The following is a 23,325-nucleotide window of genomic DNA, read 5'->3' as shown; positions in this document are numbered from 1 at the left end:
TGGCTTTTTGTCAAACCAGCGTGATGCTAACTTCTGGGTCAGCCTATAAAAATACATCATCTAAAGACAAGCTACCTATAGATAATTGGAGACCCATTACTTAATAAACAATGCCTTTGAAATATTTGCTTCAATTGTTGCCAAAACATTGAAAATAGGATTGGGGAAAAAAACTGATGAAGAGCATGGATGCTCAAAACCACACAACTATTTCAGCTTCAACAAGGTTTGAAACAAGGACAGTTTCTCCGTTCATACTTTTGTAAGTCTCAAGTAAAGGCTACACATCAAAGTGATCAGTTTTCAAGAGATTTCAGCTGTATAGAGAATTTAAAATTTGTCACCTGGTAGATGACACCTCATTGTTCTTGAGAAACAAAAATGACATTTTCAAGGCAATACAGTTTGATTGATTGCTTTGGATTTGCATTGATTCCTTTCTCTGCTGGATCTAGTTGGCAGATTAATGTCAAGAAATCAAATCTTGTAATTTGTCTTATATACATTATATCAAGGTAAGATACAGTTTCTTGGGGATTTTGGGGATTCCAGTAGGATTATTGTAAAGATGAAAGTATATGTACAAACCCAGTTGACCCAGTTATTGGTGAAACCAAAACAGGATGGGACATGAAGGGCTCTCCCTCTGTATATGCTTCTCTCTTTCTCTTTAATTCACAGTGAATTTTATCTGGAGAAATAAATGTCACTATCTAAAGAAAGAGATTTTATGTAATACCAAAGATAGTGGGGGCCTTGAAGTCTTAGATTATGAGGCACTTAACAATACTTTTAAAATCAATTGGTTTAGAAATTGGCTTCAAGAATAAAAATAATATAAGAATCAGAATCAGAAAGAACTTTATTGATGTTACAGTCAGTGAATAGAAAAATGTACAAATGCAAACACACAAAAAGTAAAAACTAATGTGTGAGGTAGAATCACAGTGTGGCCAAATTTCAAACGTGGATACATCCGATTAACAGTAATTTAACATTTAAAATTTAACAGCAGTGTACTGAAGGAGATGAAAGAGGAGGAGTCATATATCTGGATGGCCTTAGGGAATAAGGCGCTCCTGTGGCGTTCAGTGGAGCACTCATCAGTCTAAGTCTCTGGCCAACCACAACACTGTGTAGAGGGGGGGAACTTCTGTTTTTTGCTGATGTTGAGCCACAGGTGCTTAAGCCTGCTTGCCTGTCCAGGTGGGCATAGGCACGGGGGAGCAGGTACATGATGGCTTCATCCACCCTGACATCCAGTTGGTACATGAACTTGACGGGGTCCACAGAAGGGTTCATCAATAGCTGGAGAGACTCAAGGACCAGTCTTTCATGTGTGAGGTCAATGTTATGGGTCTGTAGTCGCTGGCACCACTGGAACAGGCCTTTTTCTGTACAGAAACTGAGTAGACTCCACGTTTGCCAGGTGTGCCTATCTATCTCATACGTGTCCAGACCTCCCTGGTGTGATTCTGCTACAGCCTCTGCTCCAGCTTCCTACCATGGGCTTCCTTCCTCCTTCCGATATTCACTGACAGTCAATCAGAGTCCACAAAGAAGTTGACATACTCGGACAAACAGTCTGTCAGTCCATCTACATCCTCACCATTTGGCAAACATCCCAGTCTGTGCAGTGAAAGAAGTTTTGCAGTGTAGCACATGTATTATCAGACCATCACCTCACAATCTTGATGGGTTGCTGGGTTAGCGGAGGGAAGAATGTAAACATCAACCAAGATGCAGTGTGAGAACTCCCATTAACTTCCCCAGGTACATATTCAGTAGTAGTGTAAGTGTAAGTATCAGGGACACAAAGGAGCACGACTGCTTACATTGCCACTGGCCACAGTTTTACTGTAAGATAATTAATAATTGTTCAACTGCTCATTAGCTACCCATTAATTTTCACAGCAAGCGACTTTCCAAAGAGTGTAACGGGGTGTGATAGGACCCACTTACAGCACAACCAAACAGATGGATAGTTGGAAATGACCTTTATTGATATACCAGCAGAGAGAACACACAGGTGGGTATGAGGAGCCGAGGATGTGGTCCGGGGATGGAGAGCCGGGGGTCCGGAGCAAGGTGACTGAGCTCACACACACAGGGGAAAGTTCTTGGACCCGAAGGCTGGGGCTGGCGCTGCCTAAAACTCCTGGGAGCTGGTCCAGTCCATCTCCTCAGCCAGGTGGGTGGAGGGGGTCTGGTGGAGGGATCCCCCACTGTCTGATGACGGCTCCTCCTCATTGGGAGTGATGGGTGGAAGAGCAGGGAGGACTCTCCGGCGAAGGTTCCTGGGGGGAGCTGATGTCCACTAGGCTGGTCAGGGTGACACTGGTGGAAATCGGAGGTGGAATAGTGGGCACCAACGGACTCTCTCTGACCGGCTTCACTCTGGAAACATGGAAGGTGGGATTGACGCGCATGGTGCGCGGGAGCCTCAGTCTCACCGCCGTCTAACTGATAACCCTCAGGATGGGGAATGGGCCGATGAACCTGGGAGCCAGCTTCTTGGATTCCACCCGGAGGGGTAGGTCCCGGGTGGAGAGCCACACCTTCTGGCCAACCTGGTAGACCGGAGCAGGAGAGTGTCGCTGGTTGGCCAAAGCAGTGTAGCAACTCACGGAGCACTGGAGGGCAGTGTGTGCCTGGACCCAGATTCGGCGACAGCGGTGGACGAAGGCTTGGACCGACGGACAGGAAACCTCCTTGTCCAAGGCTGGGAAGAGCGGTGGCTGGTAGCCGTAGGCACCTTGGAATGGCGAGAGGCCTGTGGCAGAGCTGGTGAGGGAGTTATGGGCGTACTCCACCCACAGGAGCTGCTGCGAACAGGAAGACGGATTCCAGGAGACCATGCAGCGAAGGGCCGTCTCCATCTCCTGATTCTTCCGCTCAGTCTGCCCGTTAGACTGGGGATGGAACCCAGTGGAGAGACTGGCAGTGGCTCCCATCAGACAGCAAAACTCGAGGAGAACTGGGGGCCCCGGTCGGACACCACATCGACAGGGAGACCATGCAGGCGGAAGACGTGGAGCAGGACCAGCTGGGCCGGTTCCTTGGCCTATGGCAGTTTGGCCAGGGGCACAAAGTGGGCCATCTTGCTGAACCTGTCCGCCACCGTGAGGATAACTGTGTTGCCATCTGATGGGGGCAAACCAGTGACGAGAGATGTGGGACCATGGACGATGCGGCACCGGCAGGGGCTGTAGAAGACCATATGGAGCCTGATGCGAGGGCTTGTGCTGATTGCAGACAGGGCAAGCATTCACAAATTCCCGTGTGTCCTCCTCCAGGGTGGCCCACCAGAACCGTTGGCGGAGGACGTCCCATGTTCTCCGGATCCCAGGATGACAGGTGAGCTTGGAGGCGACCAACTGAAGCACCTCGGACCTCAGGGCTGGAGAAACAAACAGGCAGTGCGGGGGGCAAGCGCTGGGTCCAGGCTGACCCTTGGTGGCAGACCTCACCCTCTCCTCGATTTCACAGGTAAGGGTGGCGACAACACAGGGAGCAGGGAGGATCGGGTCGGGCCCCAAGGAAGAGTCTGTTTCTCCTTGGAACTGGTGTGACAAGGCATCAGGCTTGACGTTGTGGGACCCAGGACAGTAGAAGAGGGAGAAATTGAAGCGGGTGAAGAAAAGGGACCACAGGGCCTGACGGGAGTTAAGTCTCCTGGCCGTACGGATGTACTCAGGTTCTCATGGTCAGTCCATACCAGAAAAGGTTGCTTGGTCCCCTCAAGCCAGTGCCGCCACTCCTCTAATGCCAGCTTGACAGCCAGGAGCTCCCGGTTGCCGATGTCATAATTTCTCTTGGCAAGGGACAGACGCCGAGTGAAAAAGGCGCAGGGGTGAATTTTCTGGTCCGAGGTTGCACGCTGGGATAGGACAGCCCCCACTCCCACGTCGGAGGCGTCCACCTCCACAACAAACTGGCACTTGAAGGATGGGGGCCGATGTGAACCGGGCCTTGAGGGTGAGGAAGGCCTCATCGGCAGAAGGGGTCCAACTGAAGGGCATCTTGGAGGAGGTAAGGGCAGTCAGGGGGGCGGCGATGCTGCTGTATTGTCGGATGAAGTGGCAGTAAAAATTGGCAAATCCCAGGAAACATTGCAGTTGCTTACGGGAGTCAGGGACTGACCAGGAGGTGACCGCTGATACCTTCGCCGGATCCATCCGTATGTTGTCTTCAGCTACAATGTACCCCTGGAAGGAAACGGAGGCGTGGAACTCACACTTCTCGGCTTTAACAAAGAGTGAGTTTTCGAGGAGCCGTTGCAGGACTGTCTGTACATGGTGGATGTGCTCTTCGCGAGACTTAGAGAAGATGAGGATGTCAGCAAGGTAGACGAAAATGTAGTGGTTCAACACGTCCCTCAGCACGTCGTTCACCAAGGCTTGGAACACGACCGGGGCGTTGGTTAAACCAAAGGGCATGACGTGATACTTGTAATGACCAGTAGGTGTGTTGAAAGCCGCCTTCCATTCATCGCCCTCTCGGATCTGGACCAGATGGTAGGCATTGCGGAGATCAAGCTTGGTGAATATGGTGGCCCCCTGGAGAAGCTCAAAGGCAGAAGAGATGAGTGGAAGGGGGTAGCGGTTCTTAACAGTGATGTCATTCAGCCCCTGATAGTCTATACAGGGTCTCAGAGTGTTGTCCTTCTTCTCCACAAAGAAGAATCCGGCCCCCACAGGGGAAGAAGAGGGACGGGTGACGGATGATGCCGGCCGCCAGGGATTCATTAATGTATGTCTCCATGGCTTTTCTTTCAGGGGCTGACAGGGAGTACAGACGTCCCTTGGGAGGGGACATGCCGGGCTGGAGGTCAATGGCACAGTTGTAGGGCCAGTGAGGAGGCAGAGACGTGGCCTTGGCCTTGTTGAAGACCTCTCAGAAGTCGTGATACTCCAAGGGAACCCCAGTCATGTCTGGAACGGTGCTGGGTGGTGACGAAAACCGGAGGTGAGGCCGCTTGTTTCAGGCAAAACAGATGACAAGATGAGCTCCACCCCCGTATGGCCCCAGTAGTCCAGTCTATGTGGGGATTGTGCCGACGAAGCCATGGGTGACCCAGAATCAGGGGAATGTGTGGAGAGTTGAGGATATGGAACTGAACTGTCTCATGGTGGTTTCCGGAGATGAGAACGTGAACCTGCGTGGTCTGGTGGGTGACGGTTCCCAGGAGGTGTCCGTCAAGGGCGCTGGCAGGAACTGGGTGAAGCAGAGGAACACGGCCGAGCCCCAACTGGTAAACCAGCCCCTCATCGATGATACTGGCGTCAGCTCCAGAGTCGATGAAGGTGGCGAAGGTCTGGGGCCCGTCAGGGAGGAGAAACTTGACCTGGAATAGGGGTCGACGGTTGAGGGAATGTTGCGTGGAAGCTGGGCTCACCAGAAATTCCCTCTCCACTGGTGAGCCCTGTCTTTTACTGGACAGTGGGAGACAAAATGGCTGGCCTGGCCACAGTGCATACACAGGTTACCATGCTACCTGGAGCTGATGGAGGAGAAGGAGACCCGAGGAGTAGCAGACGGGTGACGAGTCGGACCACTCAGCTTCTTTTCTCGTTTCCGTGCCTGGATCCGAAGGTCCAATCTTGTCGCCAGCGCAATCAGCGCGATCAGCCCATCCAGCGTAGACGGGAGGTCGTGCGGCACCACCACCATCTTTAATATATTCAGCTAATCCATGGAGAAAAGCGTTGCATAGCGCTGCAGAATTCCAATCACTCTGGTGAGCCTTGGTGCGAAAGTCTATGGAGAAGTCAGCCACTGTCTGGTCGCCCTGACGCATGCTCATCAGACCCCGTGCTGCGTCAGAACCAAAAGCCCCCATGCCGAAAACCTTGCGGAGCTCCAACTTTGGAGCTCTATTGCTGCGTCATACTTCAACGTAGTACAATGGTTGAAACATTAAACGGGTCACAAGACTTGAGACTCTTTTGGGTTTAACTGGTATTTTGACAACTATTACGGTTTACACAAAATCGCAGTTTACGTTGTGTGTCATTTTTAGACATTTTAGCAACTGCTGGAGCAATGCTGAAGTAGTTTAAGCAATAGCTGAAGATTAAATGCAGAACTTGTACCCTGGAGATTGTATGTATTGAAAAAGGCCTGAGTTGTTGATGGAAGGTGTAACAAACAGCAAAAAACTGTAAAAAATATATGAAATGTAAAAAACAGATAAACATGTTAATTGAAAGCTAAATAGCCTAAATTGGCTGAAAAAAAGTAATAACAAATTTACAATCAAAACTTGTAGTATCACACCTGAAGGAGTTTACTGACACAATGCTAAAATAGATGAAAAAGCTGCTCATATTAATTGATCAACAGTGCTTCGGAAAATTAGATGCCAAAATGTTAAACTGGATGAGCTGAAGTCCATTAGCTGCAAAAGCTGAGAACTGAAACATGTTGTTGAAACAGTTGAAAGCCAAATTATTTATTGCCAAAGGTGGAAGTAGGAATAAAATGCCTTAGAAATGTGTCTCCAGTTCGTGTGTGTGTATGTGTGTGTGTGTGTGTGTGTGTGTGTGTGTGTGTGTGTGTGTGTGTGTGTGTGTGGGGGGGTGGGCCTGCGTACATGTGTGTGTGCGTGTGTGTGTCTATCTATCTGTCTGTCTGTGTAGCTCTCTGCTTGTCTGTATTCATGTGTGTTTCTGTGCCAGTTAAAATGACTAACTAAAATTAACTGCCGATTGCTTCCTGATTAAAAGTGGACTGAAACATATTTGCAGTGAATCCAGTTGAGATGTGTGTGAATCACTGCACAAATGTCAGTTAAGTGGTTGATAAACACCAAAGATATCAGAGGACTCTCAAATCAGGTTAATTGACCCAGATGTGTGCTCCCTCATCTTAGAGGTTGCCATGGTGACAATGCTGTCTCACTAGGTGACCACCTGTCTTTGAAAGAGGTAGCACCTGGAAAACACTGGTTGAAGGTAATCCACCAATGAAATTCAAACTGAAATTAACAGCCAAATGTTTCCTGAATTAAACTGTGTCTATCTATCTGTCTATCTGCCTGTCTGTCTACCTGTCTACATTTCTATGTGTCCGTTTGTGTGTGCGTGTGCACATGTTTGTATATGTGTGTGTGTGTGTGTGTGTGTGTGTGTGTGTAAGAGAGAGAGTCTGGCTGTTAAAGACAGGGCTCATAAAAATCTATGGGAGAAAGGGGTCAGCAAACTTCTCAACCTCCTGCCATTAAATACAAAACAGTACATAATATCATAATATCAAAATTATCACATGGGCAGTGCCACAAGACTCTCCTGAACACCTCTATGTGGTTTTGGTGTTTCTAGAGCCAAAAATGTGGAAATAGGAGCGAGTTACAATATAGGGTCTGTCCTGGTTTTCTCCTGAAATCAGCTCCTGAATTTGTATCGCAGTTTGTAGGACAGTTGGAGGGTACTCCCATCAGCTTGAGGCTGACAGTTTAAATTCTGTTAGACTCTCTGCTAAGGTAGTCACTTTATATGAAACAGGACAAATTTGTCTACTAATGAGGAAGAAATGATGTGTCAAGATCGAAATATGTGGCCATAAGGACAAGGTACACAGATTTTTTTCAGACAAATTTTAGAGCTTCTCCCACTTTAGCGATGATGTCATCCACTCTAGCCCTGAACGTTCCATGCAATACACACCCATTATAAACTCAGAAATCAAAAATGAAAAAAGTATTAAACTAAAACTGTGATAATTCAAAAACTGTTGAAGATATCAAAAAGTTGAATACAAGTTTAATAGCTAAATTTCTTCAGAACATTTTAAACATTGAATGATGTCTTTAGCTGAAAGTATGCTGAAGTAGTTAAAGTTTAAAGAGGCTGAACTTTTCAAGGATTTGAACCTTGTCTCCATTCATTTGAATGGCAAATAAAAATCATAAAAAGCTTAATATTTCAAAAATTATAAATAATGTGAAAAAGTTGAATACATCCAATAATCTACAGGGAAAGCCGAACATTTTTATAGTTTGATAGTAACGGTTTTTGTAGGACAAACTATGAAGGACTAGTTAAAAACCATAGAAAGGCGTAAGAATTAAGAATAATAATAACTAGAAAATGCATTTCCTGCTGAAAATGCTTGTGAATGCTGAGAGCTGAATTAGATTGCTGAAGCAATGCTGAAGAAGCTGAAGCAATTGCTGAAGTAATACTGAAGTAGCTCAAGCAATGGCTGAAGATTAAAAGCAGAAATTGTAAGCTGGAGGTTGAATGGTATGAAATGGTTGAAAAAGGCCTACATTCTTGTTGGAAATTGTAACAAACTGCACAAAACTGTAGAAAATATAGAAAATGCTAAAAACAGAAAACATGTTAGTTGAAAGCTAAATGGCCTTTAAAAAAAAACCTAAGAAAGAAGAAATGTACAAGCAAAACTTGTCACACCTGAAAGAGATTTCTGACAGTGCTTTGAAAAATTTGATGCCAAAATGTTAAATTGGAGGAGCTGAAGTCCATTAGCTGCAAAATCTGAGAACTGAAACATGTTGTTGAAACACTTGAAAGCCAAATAATTTACCGCCATAGGTGGAACTTCGAATGGAATGCCTTAAAAATATGAAGAAGTAATCATCTGTATTAGTAACAGAAAGATGAACTACATCCTAAATAGTAGAAACTTTGATTTAAGATATGAATAAGCTGAAAAATCACTTAAAAGCTGGCAGTGTTGTGAACAGTTTAAAGTTTGAATAAAGTCTGTAGCTGAGAGTATTCTCAAGTAGTTGAATTTCAAAGATGTTGAAGTGTGAAGTAGTTGAACATCGTCTCCATTCACTTACATTGTATAAATTGCAGAAAAAGCTTATCATTTCAAAGATGATGAATAGTATCAAAAACTTGAAGGAAAGGATACATCTCCTGAAGAAGCTGAAAATTTTGATAGTTGAATGGTTTATGTAACACAAAGTATGCAGGAGTAGTTAACTACTGAAGGAAAGTAAAAGGAGGATCTCAAGTATAACACCAGTGTTACTGTCATCTCCCTCTATGAGTACTAACTTATAAACAGCTTTCTTTGTGTGTGTGTGTGTGTGTGTGTGTGTGTGTGTGTGTGTGTGTGTGTGTGTGTGTGTGTGTGGTGTGTGTGTGTGTGTGTGTTTGTGTGTGCGTGTGCGTGTGCGTTGACGTGAACTAACTAGTCAATAGTACGAACCGGAGGCAGACTCGCAACTACGGACCCAAAGACCGTCATCTATCCCTCACACCTAACAGGTCACCACCCGTTAAAATATTTCATAGGTCTTTATGTAATTAGCATGTGGTGTGTTTCATTGAGCTTCATTATTTCAGAGTTTATCTTGTCTCTCTCTCTCTCTCTCTATCTCTCTCTCTCTCTCTCTCTCTCTCTCTCTCTCTCTCTCTCTCTCTCTCTCTCTCTCTGTCTCTATGGTTGCAACTGGAGTGGCCTGTAGGGACATCGCAGTCACCAGGGCACAAAGGATTCTGGGCCTTGTAGTAGGCTATTTTACGCTTTTGAGCAATACAGAAAATGTCACCCATTTTCACTGATTCCTATGAACATATAGACTGTGATGGAAAGCATAATTTCTATGTGTCCATTTGTGTGGGTGTGTGTGTGTGTGTGTGTGTGAGGGAGTCTGGCTGTTGAAGACACAGAGCTCATACAAATATATGGCAGACAGGGGTCAGCGAACTTCCTGCCATTTAATACAAAACGGTACATAGTATCAGAAAAATGATCACATGGTCAGCGCAACAAGACTCTCCTGAACACCTCTATGTGGTTTTGGTGTTTCTAAAGCCAAAAATGTAGAAATAGGAGCTAGTTACAAAGAAGGGTCTGTTCCGGTCTTCTCCCGAAATCCGCTCCTGAATTATTGCCTGAAGTATTGCAGTCTATGTGAGAGTTTGAGGGTCCTTGCATCACTTGGAGGGTCACATTTCAAATTCTTTTAATCTCTGTACTAAGGTAGACACTTTTTATGAAACAGGGCAAATTTGTCTACTAATGAGGAAGAAATTATTTGTGAAAACCAAAATATTTGGCCGTGAGAACAAGTTAAACAGAATTTTTTCAGAGGAGTTCTAGAGCTTCTCCCGCTCTAGCGATGATGTCATCCACTCTAGCCTCAAACATTACGTGCAATACACACTCATTATAAACTCAAAAATAATCAGAAAAAAGCTTGAAACTAAAACTGTGGTAATTCAAAAACTGTTGAAGATATAATGAATTTGAATACAAGCTTAATAGCTGAAAGGCTTGTCTACAGTTTAAAGGTTGAATGAAGTCTGTAGCTGAAAGTATGCTGAAGTAGTTAAAGTTTAAAGAGGCTGAAGATTTCAAGGATTTGAACATGGTCTCCATTCATTTGAATGGCAAAAAAAAATCATAAAAAGCTTAATATTTCAAAAAATATATATAAATATATCAAAAATATCGAATATCAAGAAATTGAATACATCCAATAATCTACAGAAAAAGCCGAACATTTTGATAGTTGAACGGTTTCTGTAGGACAAAGTATGAAGGAGTAGTTAGAGACCGTGCTGCAGCATTCAAACTAATAATAATAAAGATTTGAATAACAATATAATTACTTAAAATTACTTAAAATTCCTAAATTTGTGGTCAGTCTTTGGAGAGCAACTCAATGTCAACTTCACTGCACATGCTCAGTGTTTATAATGTTTTGCTACTTTCATGAGCTGAAAAGAACTACAGCAGCCAGTTTTATCAAAGTGAAGGAATATGTCACCCAGCACAATGGTAAATGGATTTGCACTTATATAGCGCTTCTGTAGTCTTACTGACCTATCAAAGTGCTTTACAATACTTCTCACATTCCGCCATTCACTCACACATTCATTCATCACAATCACACACTGAGGGGCAATGTGGGGTTCAGTATCTTGCCCAAGCATACTTCAACACACGGACTGGAGGAGCCAGGGATCGAACCACCAACCTTCTAATTAGTGGACGACCCGCTCTACCACCTGAGCCACAGCTGCCCCGTTGAGTCATTTGAGGAAGCAACGGAATATAAACTGCAATATGATGTATTACAACAGATAGACAGACAATACACATTCTACATTTTATTATGCTGTATTAATAGTGGAAAAGTGTTGTTTTGGTTTAATAACTAGCTTCAACTGCAAGATTTTACAACTGTAGAAATTATGATATTGATACCAAATATTTGGAAGTACTATTCACAACCGGTCACCACCCTACCTTTATCAACAGTCCTTTTGTCTTTAGCCTGTGCTGACGGTGCAGAAGGAAGAACCGCCTCAGACTCGTTTGGTGAATGACTCTCCTCCTCCTCCCTGTTGCGGATGTCTTTCTCCTCCAGGTACCGGGCCATGAAGAAATTACTGTGCAAAATTACAGAGGATAAAATTAGATTTTAGGTCACAAAAACAAGTACTAAAAGAAGACTACATGTTCTTGGGGCAAAATAAAATAAGCATGTAGGTACTGAAGTGTGAGTGTTTGAAACATGACCATGACCAACATAGTCAAACATTCCGTCATTGTGTTACTTATGGATGGAATTATTGTGAAAATAAATTATTCCCCTTTTTGCTGGGGACCACCAGGAACTCCCCGGACTCCCCGGACCCCACTTTGAGGACCACTGCACTAGAACACAGGTGATCTGATGGTCTCAGGTCAACCTCACTTAACAATTACTGAGGAGGTACCACAAGGTTCTGGTCTATTATTGCTTACAATGTAGATTAACAATAAACAGACAAATTATCAATTTTTATGCAGATGACACTTGCTTGTATGCACATGGCTCTTTACTTTCAATAATCATTCTATTTTACGTCCTCCTGACAACATATAATGCAGATCTACCACCTACCAAAAATAAAACACAATTTTAATACTTCTTTTTATCAATTACTGTCCTATTCCTAATGTCAAAAAATATGATTTAACTTAAAATGTGTGTAGGTGTCAATTTAGTCCTGCTCACTTCTACTTAAGGATGCAGGTTGTATATAACAGGGCATACACAGTATATACTAAAATTGCAGTTTCCTATTGAGATTAATAAGGTAACTCTATCTATCTACACTAATAGACTACAAGTAATGTAAGATGTAATTTACTTGTTCTACCTGAAATGTGTTTGTAATTCCTAATTTGTATCTGAGACACACAGTGCAATACGATTATGGCATTGTCATCCTCAACTCCCATGCATGACAACTCATCAAGCTTTACTATTGGGTCTCAGTATATAATGATAATTTGATGAAACAAGTGAAAAGCATTAACCTCTGCGTGACCCCATTCTAGGACATCAACACACACAAGACTACATCTGACCCCATTGGATCTTTATGCATAAAAACGGCACTACTTATCTGTTTATGTCTGTTTGTTTACCTTGTATAAAATTATAATGTAGAGGATTAAAATCAGTTGAAGAATCTAAATTTCAACTTTTCTAACGAACATTTATAAACCATTGGTAAAGTGTTTAAATGATCAGCGTAGAAGATTCCTGTAACCCGGGATGTGCTCTCCCACCATATATTTTTTATATACCCCAATGATTATAATCAATAAGTAGCACCACAAACAGATCATAGATCAAACAAAAAAATAAGTATTTAGTTTCTTCTAGAATTTATTCTTGTCAGGATGTAAAGGCATTTACAGCATTTACAACATTTACAACATAATACACCGAAACCTTCCACTGAAACTGAACTAGTCAGGGTTAGTAACTCTTTTAAGCACAGCAGCTGAATACAATTAAACTTACACTAGATGAAAAATGTGGAAGAGAGTAAAAGCGATTAGTAAAAACAGCACAGTCTGATCTGTGGACATTCTAGAGACAGATGAACAATCAAAAGTCTCCCAGCCCTTTCAGATTAACTTGAAAAACATCTTAACACTACCTGAGAGCGTGGTCAACTTCTGATTGGTCACAGGGGTTTTGGTCCTTCAACATGTTGTTTAGAGGTTCATTGATCCACTGGACAGCAGTCATCACATGGTCAGCCCTCTCCTGACTTTGAGCTCTCCAGTCCAGTGAAGACTCTTTAGACCCAAAGAGGCTGGAGACAGCAGCTGAGGAAATGCTCTGAACACAGAGAAAGAGAAGAACTTGTTCAAAAGGTCAACAACAAGCTATTTACCACAAAAACACTACAGCTGCAAGTGCAAAATACCAAAATAGACTTCTATAGTACAGTAGAGTCCATGTGGTCCTGCCGATGAGATCCCCACCACTGCATCTCTCTAACTCTCTGTTTGTTATTCCCTTAAGCACATGAGCATCCAGGCTCCTCTCTTTTCATTCGGGCTCTCCGTACGGGCTGTCTTGGAGGATCTCTGTCCTCCAGGAGTCTCAGCCTATTCCTTGTCTCTCTGTGTTTGTTTCTTTCTCTTAGATGTTCACACATCTACTGTATGTATACTTGGTCTGATCTGCTTGCTGTTGCCTCGTGTGTTTGCATAGTCCAACCTCGGTTTTCGTGGTGGACAGGAGGTTGTGTGACTGGAAGCTGCCCAACATCCTCCCAGATTATATTATTCATTAATATTTACAATTCATAATTTTGTCATCCTGATTGTCCATACTGTAAATCTACTATTTTGTCCACATGATATCTATTTCATGTCCATCTTGAAAGTTAGAGGATTTTTCAGGGGAGTTGGGTTGAGTCTTTATCTCATTCAAAGGTCTAAGGACAGCGGACTTCATCATGCTGCACAGTTACAGCAAAATTGGATTTGTAATATTACATTATATAAATAAAATCTGACTTGACTACTGACACATTCACCTCCACCTGAGCTGTAGCCAGCAGATGGTTGGAGAGAGGAGGACAGGCGTTAATATCTGCCTTATCTCTCCTCACCCACAACACCCTTATCTGTCCACCCTCCTTCTCACAGACCACTTGCACATTTTTCTCTGATTATACATTAGTGTTAATGCTGAAGACAGACTGACAGAGGGCCCTCCATGATCCCGGAGCACAGCTACTGTATGCCCAGTTTACTTCATAAAAAACACAAAACATCTCTAATGTGTTTTAGTGGATCGGCTGTCTCTGTATTCTGCTTGTAACTTCTGCGAGTAACAATCCAATATACAATAACATGCAACAGAAAGAGTCTATTCATTCTTTAAATAATATACTCAAAAGGGAAAAAGGGCAATCCCTGTCCTGCAGACTTTTAAGATAATTGTATGTTATTCTTTTCTCCTTCAGGGAGGTGACATTCCACAAAGGACCTATGACCTCAGTTACATTCAGTGTGTCATGATTTGCTATGGCAAACCCCGACAAACCCTGACAGCTGTGACACAGTGTGATTTAATCATTTGGCCGCTAAGGTGACTGATCATACAATTTTTACATAAACCTCTATCTAGCTTCAAAAGCACCATATCATTGATATGCTGCTTTATCAGTTTCCATTTTATGCAGATGACTCCCATATCTATTTTACTTCAGCTCTGCTTTGATTCTATCATCATGCAACTGAGCAAACGGCAGTTCTCCCTCAAAGAACTAACATCAGAGTTATTATCATAGACCAAGGTTATTATCGTTAATGAAAACTAACAAAATAACAAAAATGTGAAAAAAACTCACGTTTTGTAATTCTAATGGTGACAATATCAAATATCAGGGCAGTTAGGGAGTTTAACTGGGAGTTGTCATAGATAATTATGAGTCTTTAAATTTATCACAAGAAAAAAAAAGCTTTTTCACCATTGAGTACTGAGGTTTTCATGACAACCACTACACTATCCCATATGTGTGCTTTCACTCGTGTGATCTGTGTCGCGTTTGAAGCTAATAACCCAAAGAGTTCAACAATGTGAATGCCCTTCCTCAAAAAATTTATTATGGTTATTATCATAGGTTTGTACCAAGATTATTGTAATGAAAATGAAAAAATAACAAAAACTAGATGTGAAAAAACACATTTGTTAACTGAAATAAAAATAAATATGAGGCTTTATTAAAAAAAAAAAAAAATGACTAACTGAAACTGTGCTGTGTTTTTACAAAAATAAGACAAACTAAAACCGAAGAGAAAATGTCCTCAGTTTTCATCTCTGCCATTTATTTCATACAGAAGCCTTTTATTTTGGGTGGATATGAAATCTGTCTTCCAATTTTTTAGCTATACCATCGGCAACATCACACAAGCAAGCAGCACAGCTGACATCATGGCGGTGCCAAAAGCATGCCTGTTGAATACGACTGTGTCACAGATAAGAGTATGACTTGTGTTTGAAAGTCCATTTGAAAAGTGTGTATATTCAATCTTTACACTGAAAGCATACACTGAGCTGAATATCCACAATCTGGCACATGAGCGATTGTCAGCCACAGTCCATGGGTCGGACTTGAATCCATGGCCGCTACAGAAAGGACTGAGCCTAAGTGGTATGCGCTCCACCAGGTGAGCCACCACAAAGTATTTCAACAGTTCATCAGGTGCAGCACTAGTCTATAGCCAAAAGGCAAAATATGGTTTATGAGTTTTACCTTTTCCTTGTTGCTGACGATGCAGAAGACCTCCACCTCAATTGATAGTTGTCCTCTTGTGTCATAAACCTCCCTTCCCCTCAGTCTGTTTATCCTTGGTGGTGCAGCGAGGTTTGCAAAGTAATTTGCCTAAAGTGAAGAAAAAGACATTTTTAACCTCAGTGAGTTGTGACCACACTCAAAGACCCCACTATTCTGCCATTATGGTGCATTTAAATTGTTCTTAGCCATTAAAACCAACCTCTGCACACAAATTACAGATTGTGGCGAAATTCATATTGGTTGCAATTTAATTGCAAATGAAGCAACAAAGATCAAAAATGTTGTGAATGTTTTTTGTTTTAATAAACAGAGTTCAACACCTAGAAGCAAGTGAATGCATATAAAAACCTACCTCACCTAAATGTTACAATATGAAAATAATAGTAAAATAGTGCTCATGTTCACTACAAATTTTACTGGAAAAGAATATTGCATGCATAACTTTCACAGTCAATGGAGAGTAACAAGAGTTTTGTCCCATGTGCCAAATGTAACTCTAATGGTGACAACATCAAGGAAGTTAAAGAATTGAACTGGGAGTTGTCACAGATGATTATGAGTTTTTAAATTTATCACAAGAAAAAAAAAGCTTTTTCACCAGTGAGTACTGAGGTTTCCATGACAACCAATACAATATCCCATATGTGAGCTACCACTGGTGTGATCTGTGTTGCGTTTGAAGCTAATAACCCAAAGAGTTTGACAATGTGAATGCCTTTCCTCAAATGTTATTATTAATGTCATATCCATTAATTCTCAGGTGGCATTCTATGAAGGTGAATACCTGCACAACAAACCATGGCTAACACGTGGAAGAAATAGCTTATTCTTAAAACTGTCTCACTTTCAAAGAATAAATTTATGGCCCTAATTTCACAGCCTTAATGTGGCCTTATCCTTGGTAATTCTTATTTCCTGCATTTCTTGTGCCTTAATGCTCTGTTAGTAGAGAATTTGAGTTAACATTGCAATGTACCTAACATTAAGGTGCATTGCAAATATCAATAAAGGCTGCATTCCATTTAGGTTTACCAGTTCCGCTGTCCCATTTTGTTTCACTGTAAGCCCACTTTATTCTATAGTTCATGTGCATTTCAAACATTCTGCAAAGTTCATGCAGCACTTGAAGGCAGCACTAGCTCCAGATGGTGCAGTCAGACCAAGGTTGTCAATGAATACTCTTTTTTGCTTGAAATGACCCAGAAGTATCTAAGTGGGAGCCATGATAAGAGCTGGTCAAATTCTCTAAATACTGAGGAATTGAGCTTCAGTGCTTCCTTTCTTATGTCTTTTAGCATATACACTGGACCTTCTTTTACAAAAGGAAAGGAGATAATGTCATCCCATAATTCCTTGCAGCAGCAACATTTAAAACAACGCACTATTGTAATTTCACAACAGCAGAACCACATAAATGTAGAAACATCAGACCTCTTGTTTTATGTTTGTGACACAATCCAAAACTTCTTTGTCCTTGTTCTATTCTTCCTTGTCTGATTTGCTGAACTCAAAATCCATAAATGTAGATTTATTCTCTTTCAGATCCAGTTAGGACTCATCATGAAGAACAAGATTATTGAACTACTAGTTAACAATATCATCATCATAACAAAATATTATATACATAAATGTTGTTTCACTAAATCAAAGGTCAAAAACGGCTGTCAGGCAACTCTATATACTTAAGTCTAGGGCTGGGTATTGAACTTGGATACTTTTACAGACAAACCAAATTGGTTTGATACTGTTGAAGATTAAAGGAATAAATTAGTAAATTTCATCAGCGTTGGAGAGCCATTAAGTATGCAGGATGCTTGGACCAAGATCTTATAATGTTGATGATTGGCTATTTATTCACACAATGAATTTGAAAAAATTGGTATTGAAAAAAGTATCGTTAAGAATCAGTATAGTCAAGATATCAGTATGAGTACCGATATCAGCTCTACTTATGTCTGAATATAGTTATTATATTCCTTTCCTTTCATGATATTATATTATTTCGACATTTCAATCCTGTTGTTTTGTTTTGTTTTGAACAATATGTATTTTGTTGTTAATTCCTGTGAATGGTTGACGGTTAAATGTATGAAATGGAAGAAAACATCCTCTCTGAGGAGGCGTGATTCTGTTAAGGACAGGAAACCTGACTTGAAATGTAGGCTTACAGTCGTGAGTATTGTTACCGCCATTATAAATAAAGTTGGTTTAAAAAAAGGGCAGTTCTCTTAGCAGCTGTCTTTTCATTAAGGCCTTATGAATTCTCCTGCACATCCTTTATCAAGGAAAAGTGCTCAGGAGAGGACATTACAATTTTGGCCTGCCATCACCAGCTGGTTAGAAAGTTGCTAGCTAAGCTAACTAGCTTTGTTGGGTGTAAACCGTTGCACTTTAGCAAATAAACAAAGCTAGGATTAGCATAACATTCGGACTGCCTAGCTATCTATTAACAGCAGAGAGAGAAGCAGTCATACCAGGTAGCCGTGAACGTCTCTGGGCTTGTGGAGGAAGAGTTCGTTCAGAGCTCCCTCTATCTGCTCCGGGACTCGGTTGACCCGATAAAACTCGGCCGCGTTTTTAATTTCATACAAATCCTGTTCCTCTTCAGAAACACGGCTGGTAACCGCTTGATAAGACATTGTTCACGTGTTGTCACCGTCTCCGTTGGCTTTGTGTTGTCTGTTACCCTGGAAACGAGTCGTTCAAGTGACAGCGGAGATCAGAGCGACATCCCTTCCTTTTCACGTCATAAATAAAACAGTGGATAACGTGTTTGTCCGGTCAGTGTTCAGTGATTACAGAGGAATTGGGGATATCCCTGCCACTGCTTTGTAAAGCAATGCAAAATGAAAACGAAGTATGGGATTATAATGGGAACAACCCCTTGTTAATGTTATAATTTGTAACAATATCTTATGAATGAGAGCTACATCAGCCCTGTATTCATCAAAATGTATATTTTATTCTCCTGAAACTACAATAGCTGTAAATCTGACAACATGGACACTTTCTAGACAGATATAACAAATAGTCAGACTTCAGATAGACTGAGTCTAAATTCATCTGTTGCACAAAGCATTTAGTTCTTGACTATCTTTAGCCAAAGATCCTCTATACAGAAGATACTGCATTACAGGCAGCACCAATGTAATGAAATGGGACACAGTTTCGTCCCCTAAGTGGGCGTTGTCTCCCAACCCCTCCCTCAAGCCGAGGCAACTGCATGAAATGTGACCGTAGCTTATACTTAAATCCATCCCTATCTAGACTTACCTCTCTGCATCGTTTGAGAAACAATTTGCGCCTTTTTTGCCACATCTGATCAATCCAGTACTCCATTTACCCCAGCTGAACATTTTTTTTTGGAAGAATTCAATTGGGAAATACAGCGAAGGGTGAAGCAATAAAAAGAAAAAGAAACATCTAATTTGAAAATATATATATATTGCTACAGTCTGTAGCCTAAAAACTGTTTCCCTTCTCTTTGCTCTCTCCATAAGAATGTTAGCAAAGCACAAATTAAGAGCCATGTTTTCCTGTTTTTTTGCAGTGTCATTGATTGTTACCATGGTAACATTGGTCTTAGGCCTGAGTTAGCCTGGGGGTAAGTTGTCTAATGTTTTTGGCTAAAAATTAGTGAGTCTTTATTTTTGTGAAACAGCATTAGACTGATCTATGAGTAACATGAAGACTGGACCAACAGTAGAGACCTGTCTGAAATATCTTTGTTCAGACTGGCCCCTGAAGTGGGGGCATAAGTTCTATGACTAGTCGGTAAACAGGTTAATTGAACTGAATCTTCTCAGGCTCAGAGTGTGTGGAGCAGCTACAGGCCAGGGTCAGTTTACTGTGTCACAGTAACCTTTTTTGGTCATAGACTTACCTTCACTATTCACTGTTTCACACCACCCACACCATAGCTTTGTGGTTTTGTATTTAGTCACATTCAGTTGCCATATGTTTACATGTCACCAAAAACCTCATTAGCCAGTTTCTATAAATCATGTATGCCTGACTGATAATCACTTTCCAGGGCATGTGTCTTTTTGCTGCCTTCCAGACAGCCACTGAGTCAGTCAAGACTATTACATTATGCACAAGTATACACAAGGTATGCTTTACTTTTTGTCAGTTACATTATGGTTGTTTGGCTGTAAATTTAAAATTGATTTGGTAAGTGTTTACTGCATGACATAATGATTTAAGTCTGATGTTCACTGTCACACCTAATTCAAACTGCTTTTCATAGTGAACTGAAATGAAAGCAGCTGGAGGGAGGGAACACATTCAAAAAGCAGAAACAGTATACAGTGGGAAATAAAGACACACACACACACACACACACACACACACACACACACACTGACTGATTTGTTTTGAGATGGAGAGGATTTCAAGAATTTAACCAAACTACCAAATGAAACCTGACAAAGTTATTCATATTGTATTTCCCCACAAAAACTTTGCCAAATTAAATTTAGAACTGGTCCCTGTTGCTCTTTTTGTGCAGACAATATTATCTACACTTTCATTCACATGGTTTGGTTTGGAGTTGAACATAAGCTGCAAACATCTTCTTCCAGCAGGTCTCACTGCAGCCAGTAGGACGGTGGTCTGCAGCTGGAGACCAGCACAGTAAGTATAGAAACATGGCTCTGGGCATGCTGAGCTCTCGTATGCAAGGTGAAAGGAAACAAGGAATTAACATTAAGTATTGGGTAGAGTGTAATAAGTTTCTAAAAATATACAGTACATGTATTATTTGTATAATTATGAATACATGTGTTTCTATGATATATCCATGTTTTCCTTACACATTACTTCACCCTTGAAATAAGACCTGAGCCAAGTAGGATGAAATAACTTTAATAGAAGAGATTCAGTGAACATGAAGGATGAGATAGTCTTTTTTTTTGTCCAGGCCTGTTTCTTCCTTGTTGTTTTTACCTTTTGAGCGTGATGCAGTATCTGAATCTGTCCTCTTTTTTTGCTTTTGCTTTGTTCTGCTTGACTAAAATATAACACGATTAAATAACCTATTTCTTATTTAACAGAATGCCTCATGTACACTTCTCCTGACACTGGTGATTCACTTCTTTCAAGACAGTTAAACTTATATAAATATCTAATTTCAATGAACCTCTTTACTGTCCTGTGATGAAATATTCAGTGACAACAGTCTATTCACCTTAAACAAGTATCTACTCTTTACTCTGTGATGGAAATGGTCAGGTTTAACACACTGGACCTCAGCTGTAAGCAGCTTCAGGAAAATATCAATAGATATATTGCCAATCAAAACGCACTGATTGTTCACCAACAAGCCTCCACTAAACAATCAGCACACCCACTCACCGAGCTCTCGCCCTAGGTGGGTGTGTTAAAGGAAGGCCTTAACCCCGGCGTGTTTCATTACCTGAGTGTCAAATTATTACCAGGCTGTGAAATGGACGCACAAACATTCAATCTCACCACTGATACCCACAAGGTCACATGGGGCCGACTGAATTCCTAACTTTATTAGTATTTGTCAACAAACATACACAAGAATGAAAGAACTTATGCACAATGATACTAGAAAGTTATATTCTGAAAATCTTCCCCGTTTTCTTCACTTTGTAAATCTTCCCTTTGTTAGCCTACTGCAGGAGCTCAAATTTTATTTTGAAAGAGCAAGCACTATCACTACAACCACGACAACAACAACAACAACAATGATGATGACAACAAAAATAACAGGCCTAAAAATGTTTTAATAATAATAATAATAATAATAATTATAATAATAATAATAATAGTAATAATAATAATAACACTTTTGACCCCAGATTTGCAAACCATAAAAACAATTGTGAGACAATGAAGCGCATACATAGAGAATATAAATTTGAGTCATTTCCTCCGTCCTTCGCCTGATTTAGGCTACCTACTTGCTGTGAAAATTCACGAGCTGAACCTTTAAAGTGTTTATGACCTTTATCTACCAACGGGGGCTGTTCTACACCCACAATGAACTCTTGACGTCCATATCCTGTTGAAGAGCTAATGTACAATTCTGTCTCTCATACACTAACATCTTTTGAAGTCACAAACACCAGTGTGGAGTGAGAGTAAAAAGACACACACACACACACACACACACACACACACACACACACACACACACACACACACACACACACACACACACACACACCTGTTTCCGATGGTTTTTATTTGGACAAACATGACATCTTACTCATATGCAGTGAGCTTTTATTGTGAAAAGTACCGTGTTTGATTTAAGTTAAATAGCCAATTTTGATAATGATCTGAGACTGAAACTGGACTGTTTATGTTGCTGTTTTTTTCATTTTTATTTAGGCTTTTAATTCGTCCCAGAGTAGATCAACACTTTTATACAACCTACGTACACTTTACATGGAGGATATTTCCCTGTGGAAGCGGCTGTTGATGCGGGTGTTTGAGGCAACGTTTCTGCAGCAGCAGCGGGCACACACACACACACACACACACACACACACACACACACACACACACACACACACACCAAGATGTGCAGCAGCGTGGAGCAGGGCAGTGCGGATCAGCCGCCACACAGCCGAGGATCTGAGTCAGTCCTTCTCCTTCATGAAGACATAATACGGTTTATGGTTGTAAATATAAACACACACCTGTCGCTGCCTCTCACAGTTCCGTTAGTCACAGCGTGACTTTAGGAATTAAAAATCTTGTCCTTCCTCCTTCCTTCAGCAGCCAGTCCGTCACATCATCACTGTTTATTGATTTATTTTTATTTCCTGTGTGATTAAATCCAAATCCACATTTAAGCCCGATAATTTACTTTAAAAAGTAAATTAATATTTATTGAAATAGTCTTAGTTTAATTATAAAAATGTTTTAAATATTATTTTTGAGAGTTGTTTCAATTATCACACCATAGGCTATATTGTATTATATTGTCCGCCAGATAATATAACTCATTTGAATTTCTGACGTTTTAGGTGCACGTATTTTGCCTAAATCCCAATTATTATTATTTATTAATTATGATGAAACTTTACTTTCTATATTCACAGCGCACACAGCTCATTCAGGAAACAGTAAATAGAGCGTGTGCATAAAACAAAACCCGCGACGTTTTATATTTTCAGTATCAAAATAGAGTCAAATTTAATAATAACAATAACAACACTAATAATAATAATAATAATAATAATAATAATAATAATAATAATAATAATAATAAAAAAAATAATAATAATAATGTCGTTTTTTCACGTGGCCGTGCGGGTGACTGTAGAAATAATTTATTTTACGTTTTCCCCATCACATGGCCTAATTCAAGGCCGTGCAGGATCGGAAGCCCCGGCTCTGGAGGCTCCTCCAGCACGTCCAGGAGTCACTGCGGGGTCATTGCGGGGTCACCCAGAGGGTCGCATTGCTCCCAGACAGAAAGTTAAGCAGGAAGACAGCAGAGACTGACGCATCTACATGGCTTAAACGCAAACTCAAACACAATCTGTCACAGTGGAAATGAGCAACAGAGAAAAGTCTTCATTCTCACAGACATGTTTGATGTCACCACACATTATTACTCCTCATCAAAACCTACAAAAATTAAAACTCTGTTCATATCACCATGATCCAGCAAACAGTCAACCTGAGGATGGACTCCACATCATTTAGATCAGCTGCTGTTTCACCAAACAAAATGCAGATATTTAGATTTGAAATTAAA

The 23,325-nt window shown here is 41.1% G+C and overlaps 1 protein-coding gene across 1 annotated transcript in view; it reads right to left on the bottom strand.

Moving 5' to 3' along the window:
• eno4 (enolase family member 4) overlaps nt 1-18,223 on the bottom strand; it is a 32,589-nt gene extending 14,366 nt beyond the window's left edge. Inside the window, exons 1-4 of the mRNA XM_022765137.1 lie at nt 18,059-18,223; nt 15,543-15,671; nt 12,927-13,111; nt 11,236-11,378 (exon numbers count right to left, since the gene is read on the bottom strand). Of these exons, the coding sequence (XP_022620858.1) occupies nt 11,236-11,378; nt 12,927-13,111; nt 15,543-15,671; nt 18,059-18,223 (622 nt within the window). The remainder of the gene's footprint in view (nt 1-11,235; nt 11,379-12,926; nt 13,112-15,542; nt 15,672-18,058) is intronic.
• Nucleotides 18,224-23,325: the final 5,102 nt, after the last annotated feature.

This window comes from Seriola dumerili, unplaced genomic scaffold (assembly GCF_002260705.1).
Source record: "Seriola dumerili isolate Sdu_G_001 unplaced genomic scaffold, Sdu_1.0 BDQW01000665.1, whole genome shotgun sequence".
Taxonomy (NCBI): domain Eukaryota; kingdom Metazoa; phylum Chordata; class Actinopteri; order Carangiformes; family Carangidae; genus Seriola; species Seriola dumerili.
This window is presented reverse-complemented; position numbering and strand designations above follow the sequence as displayed.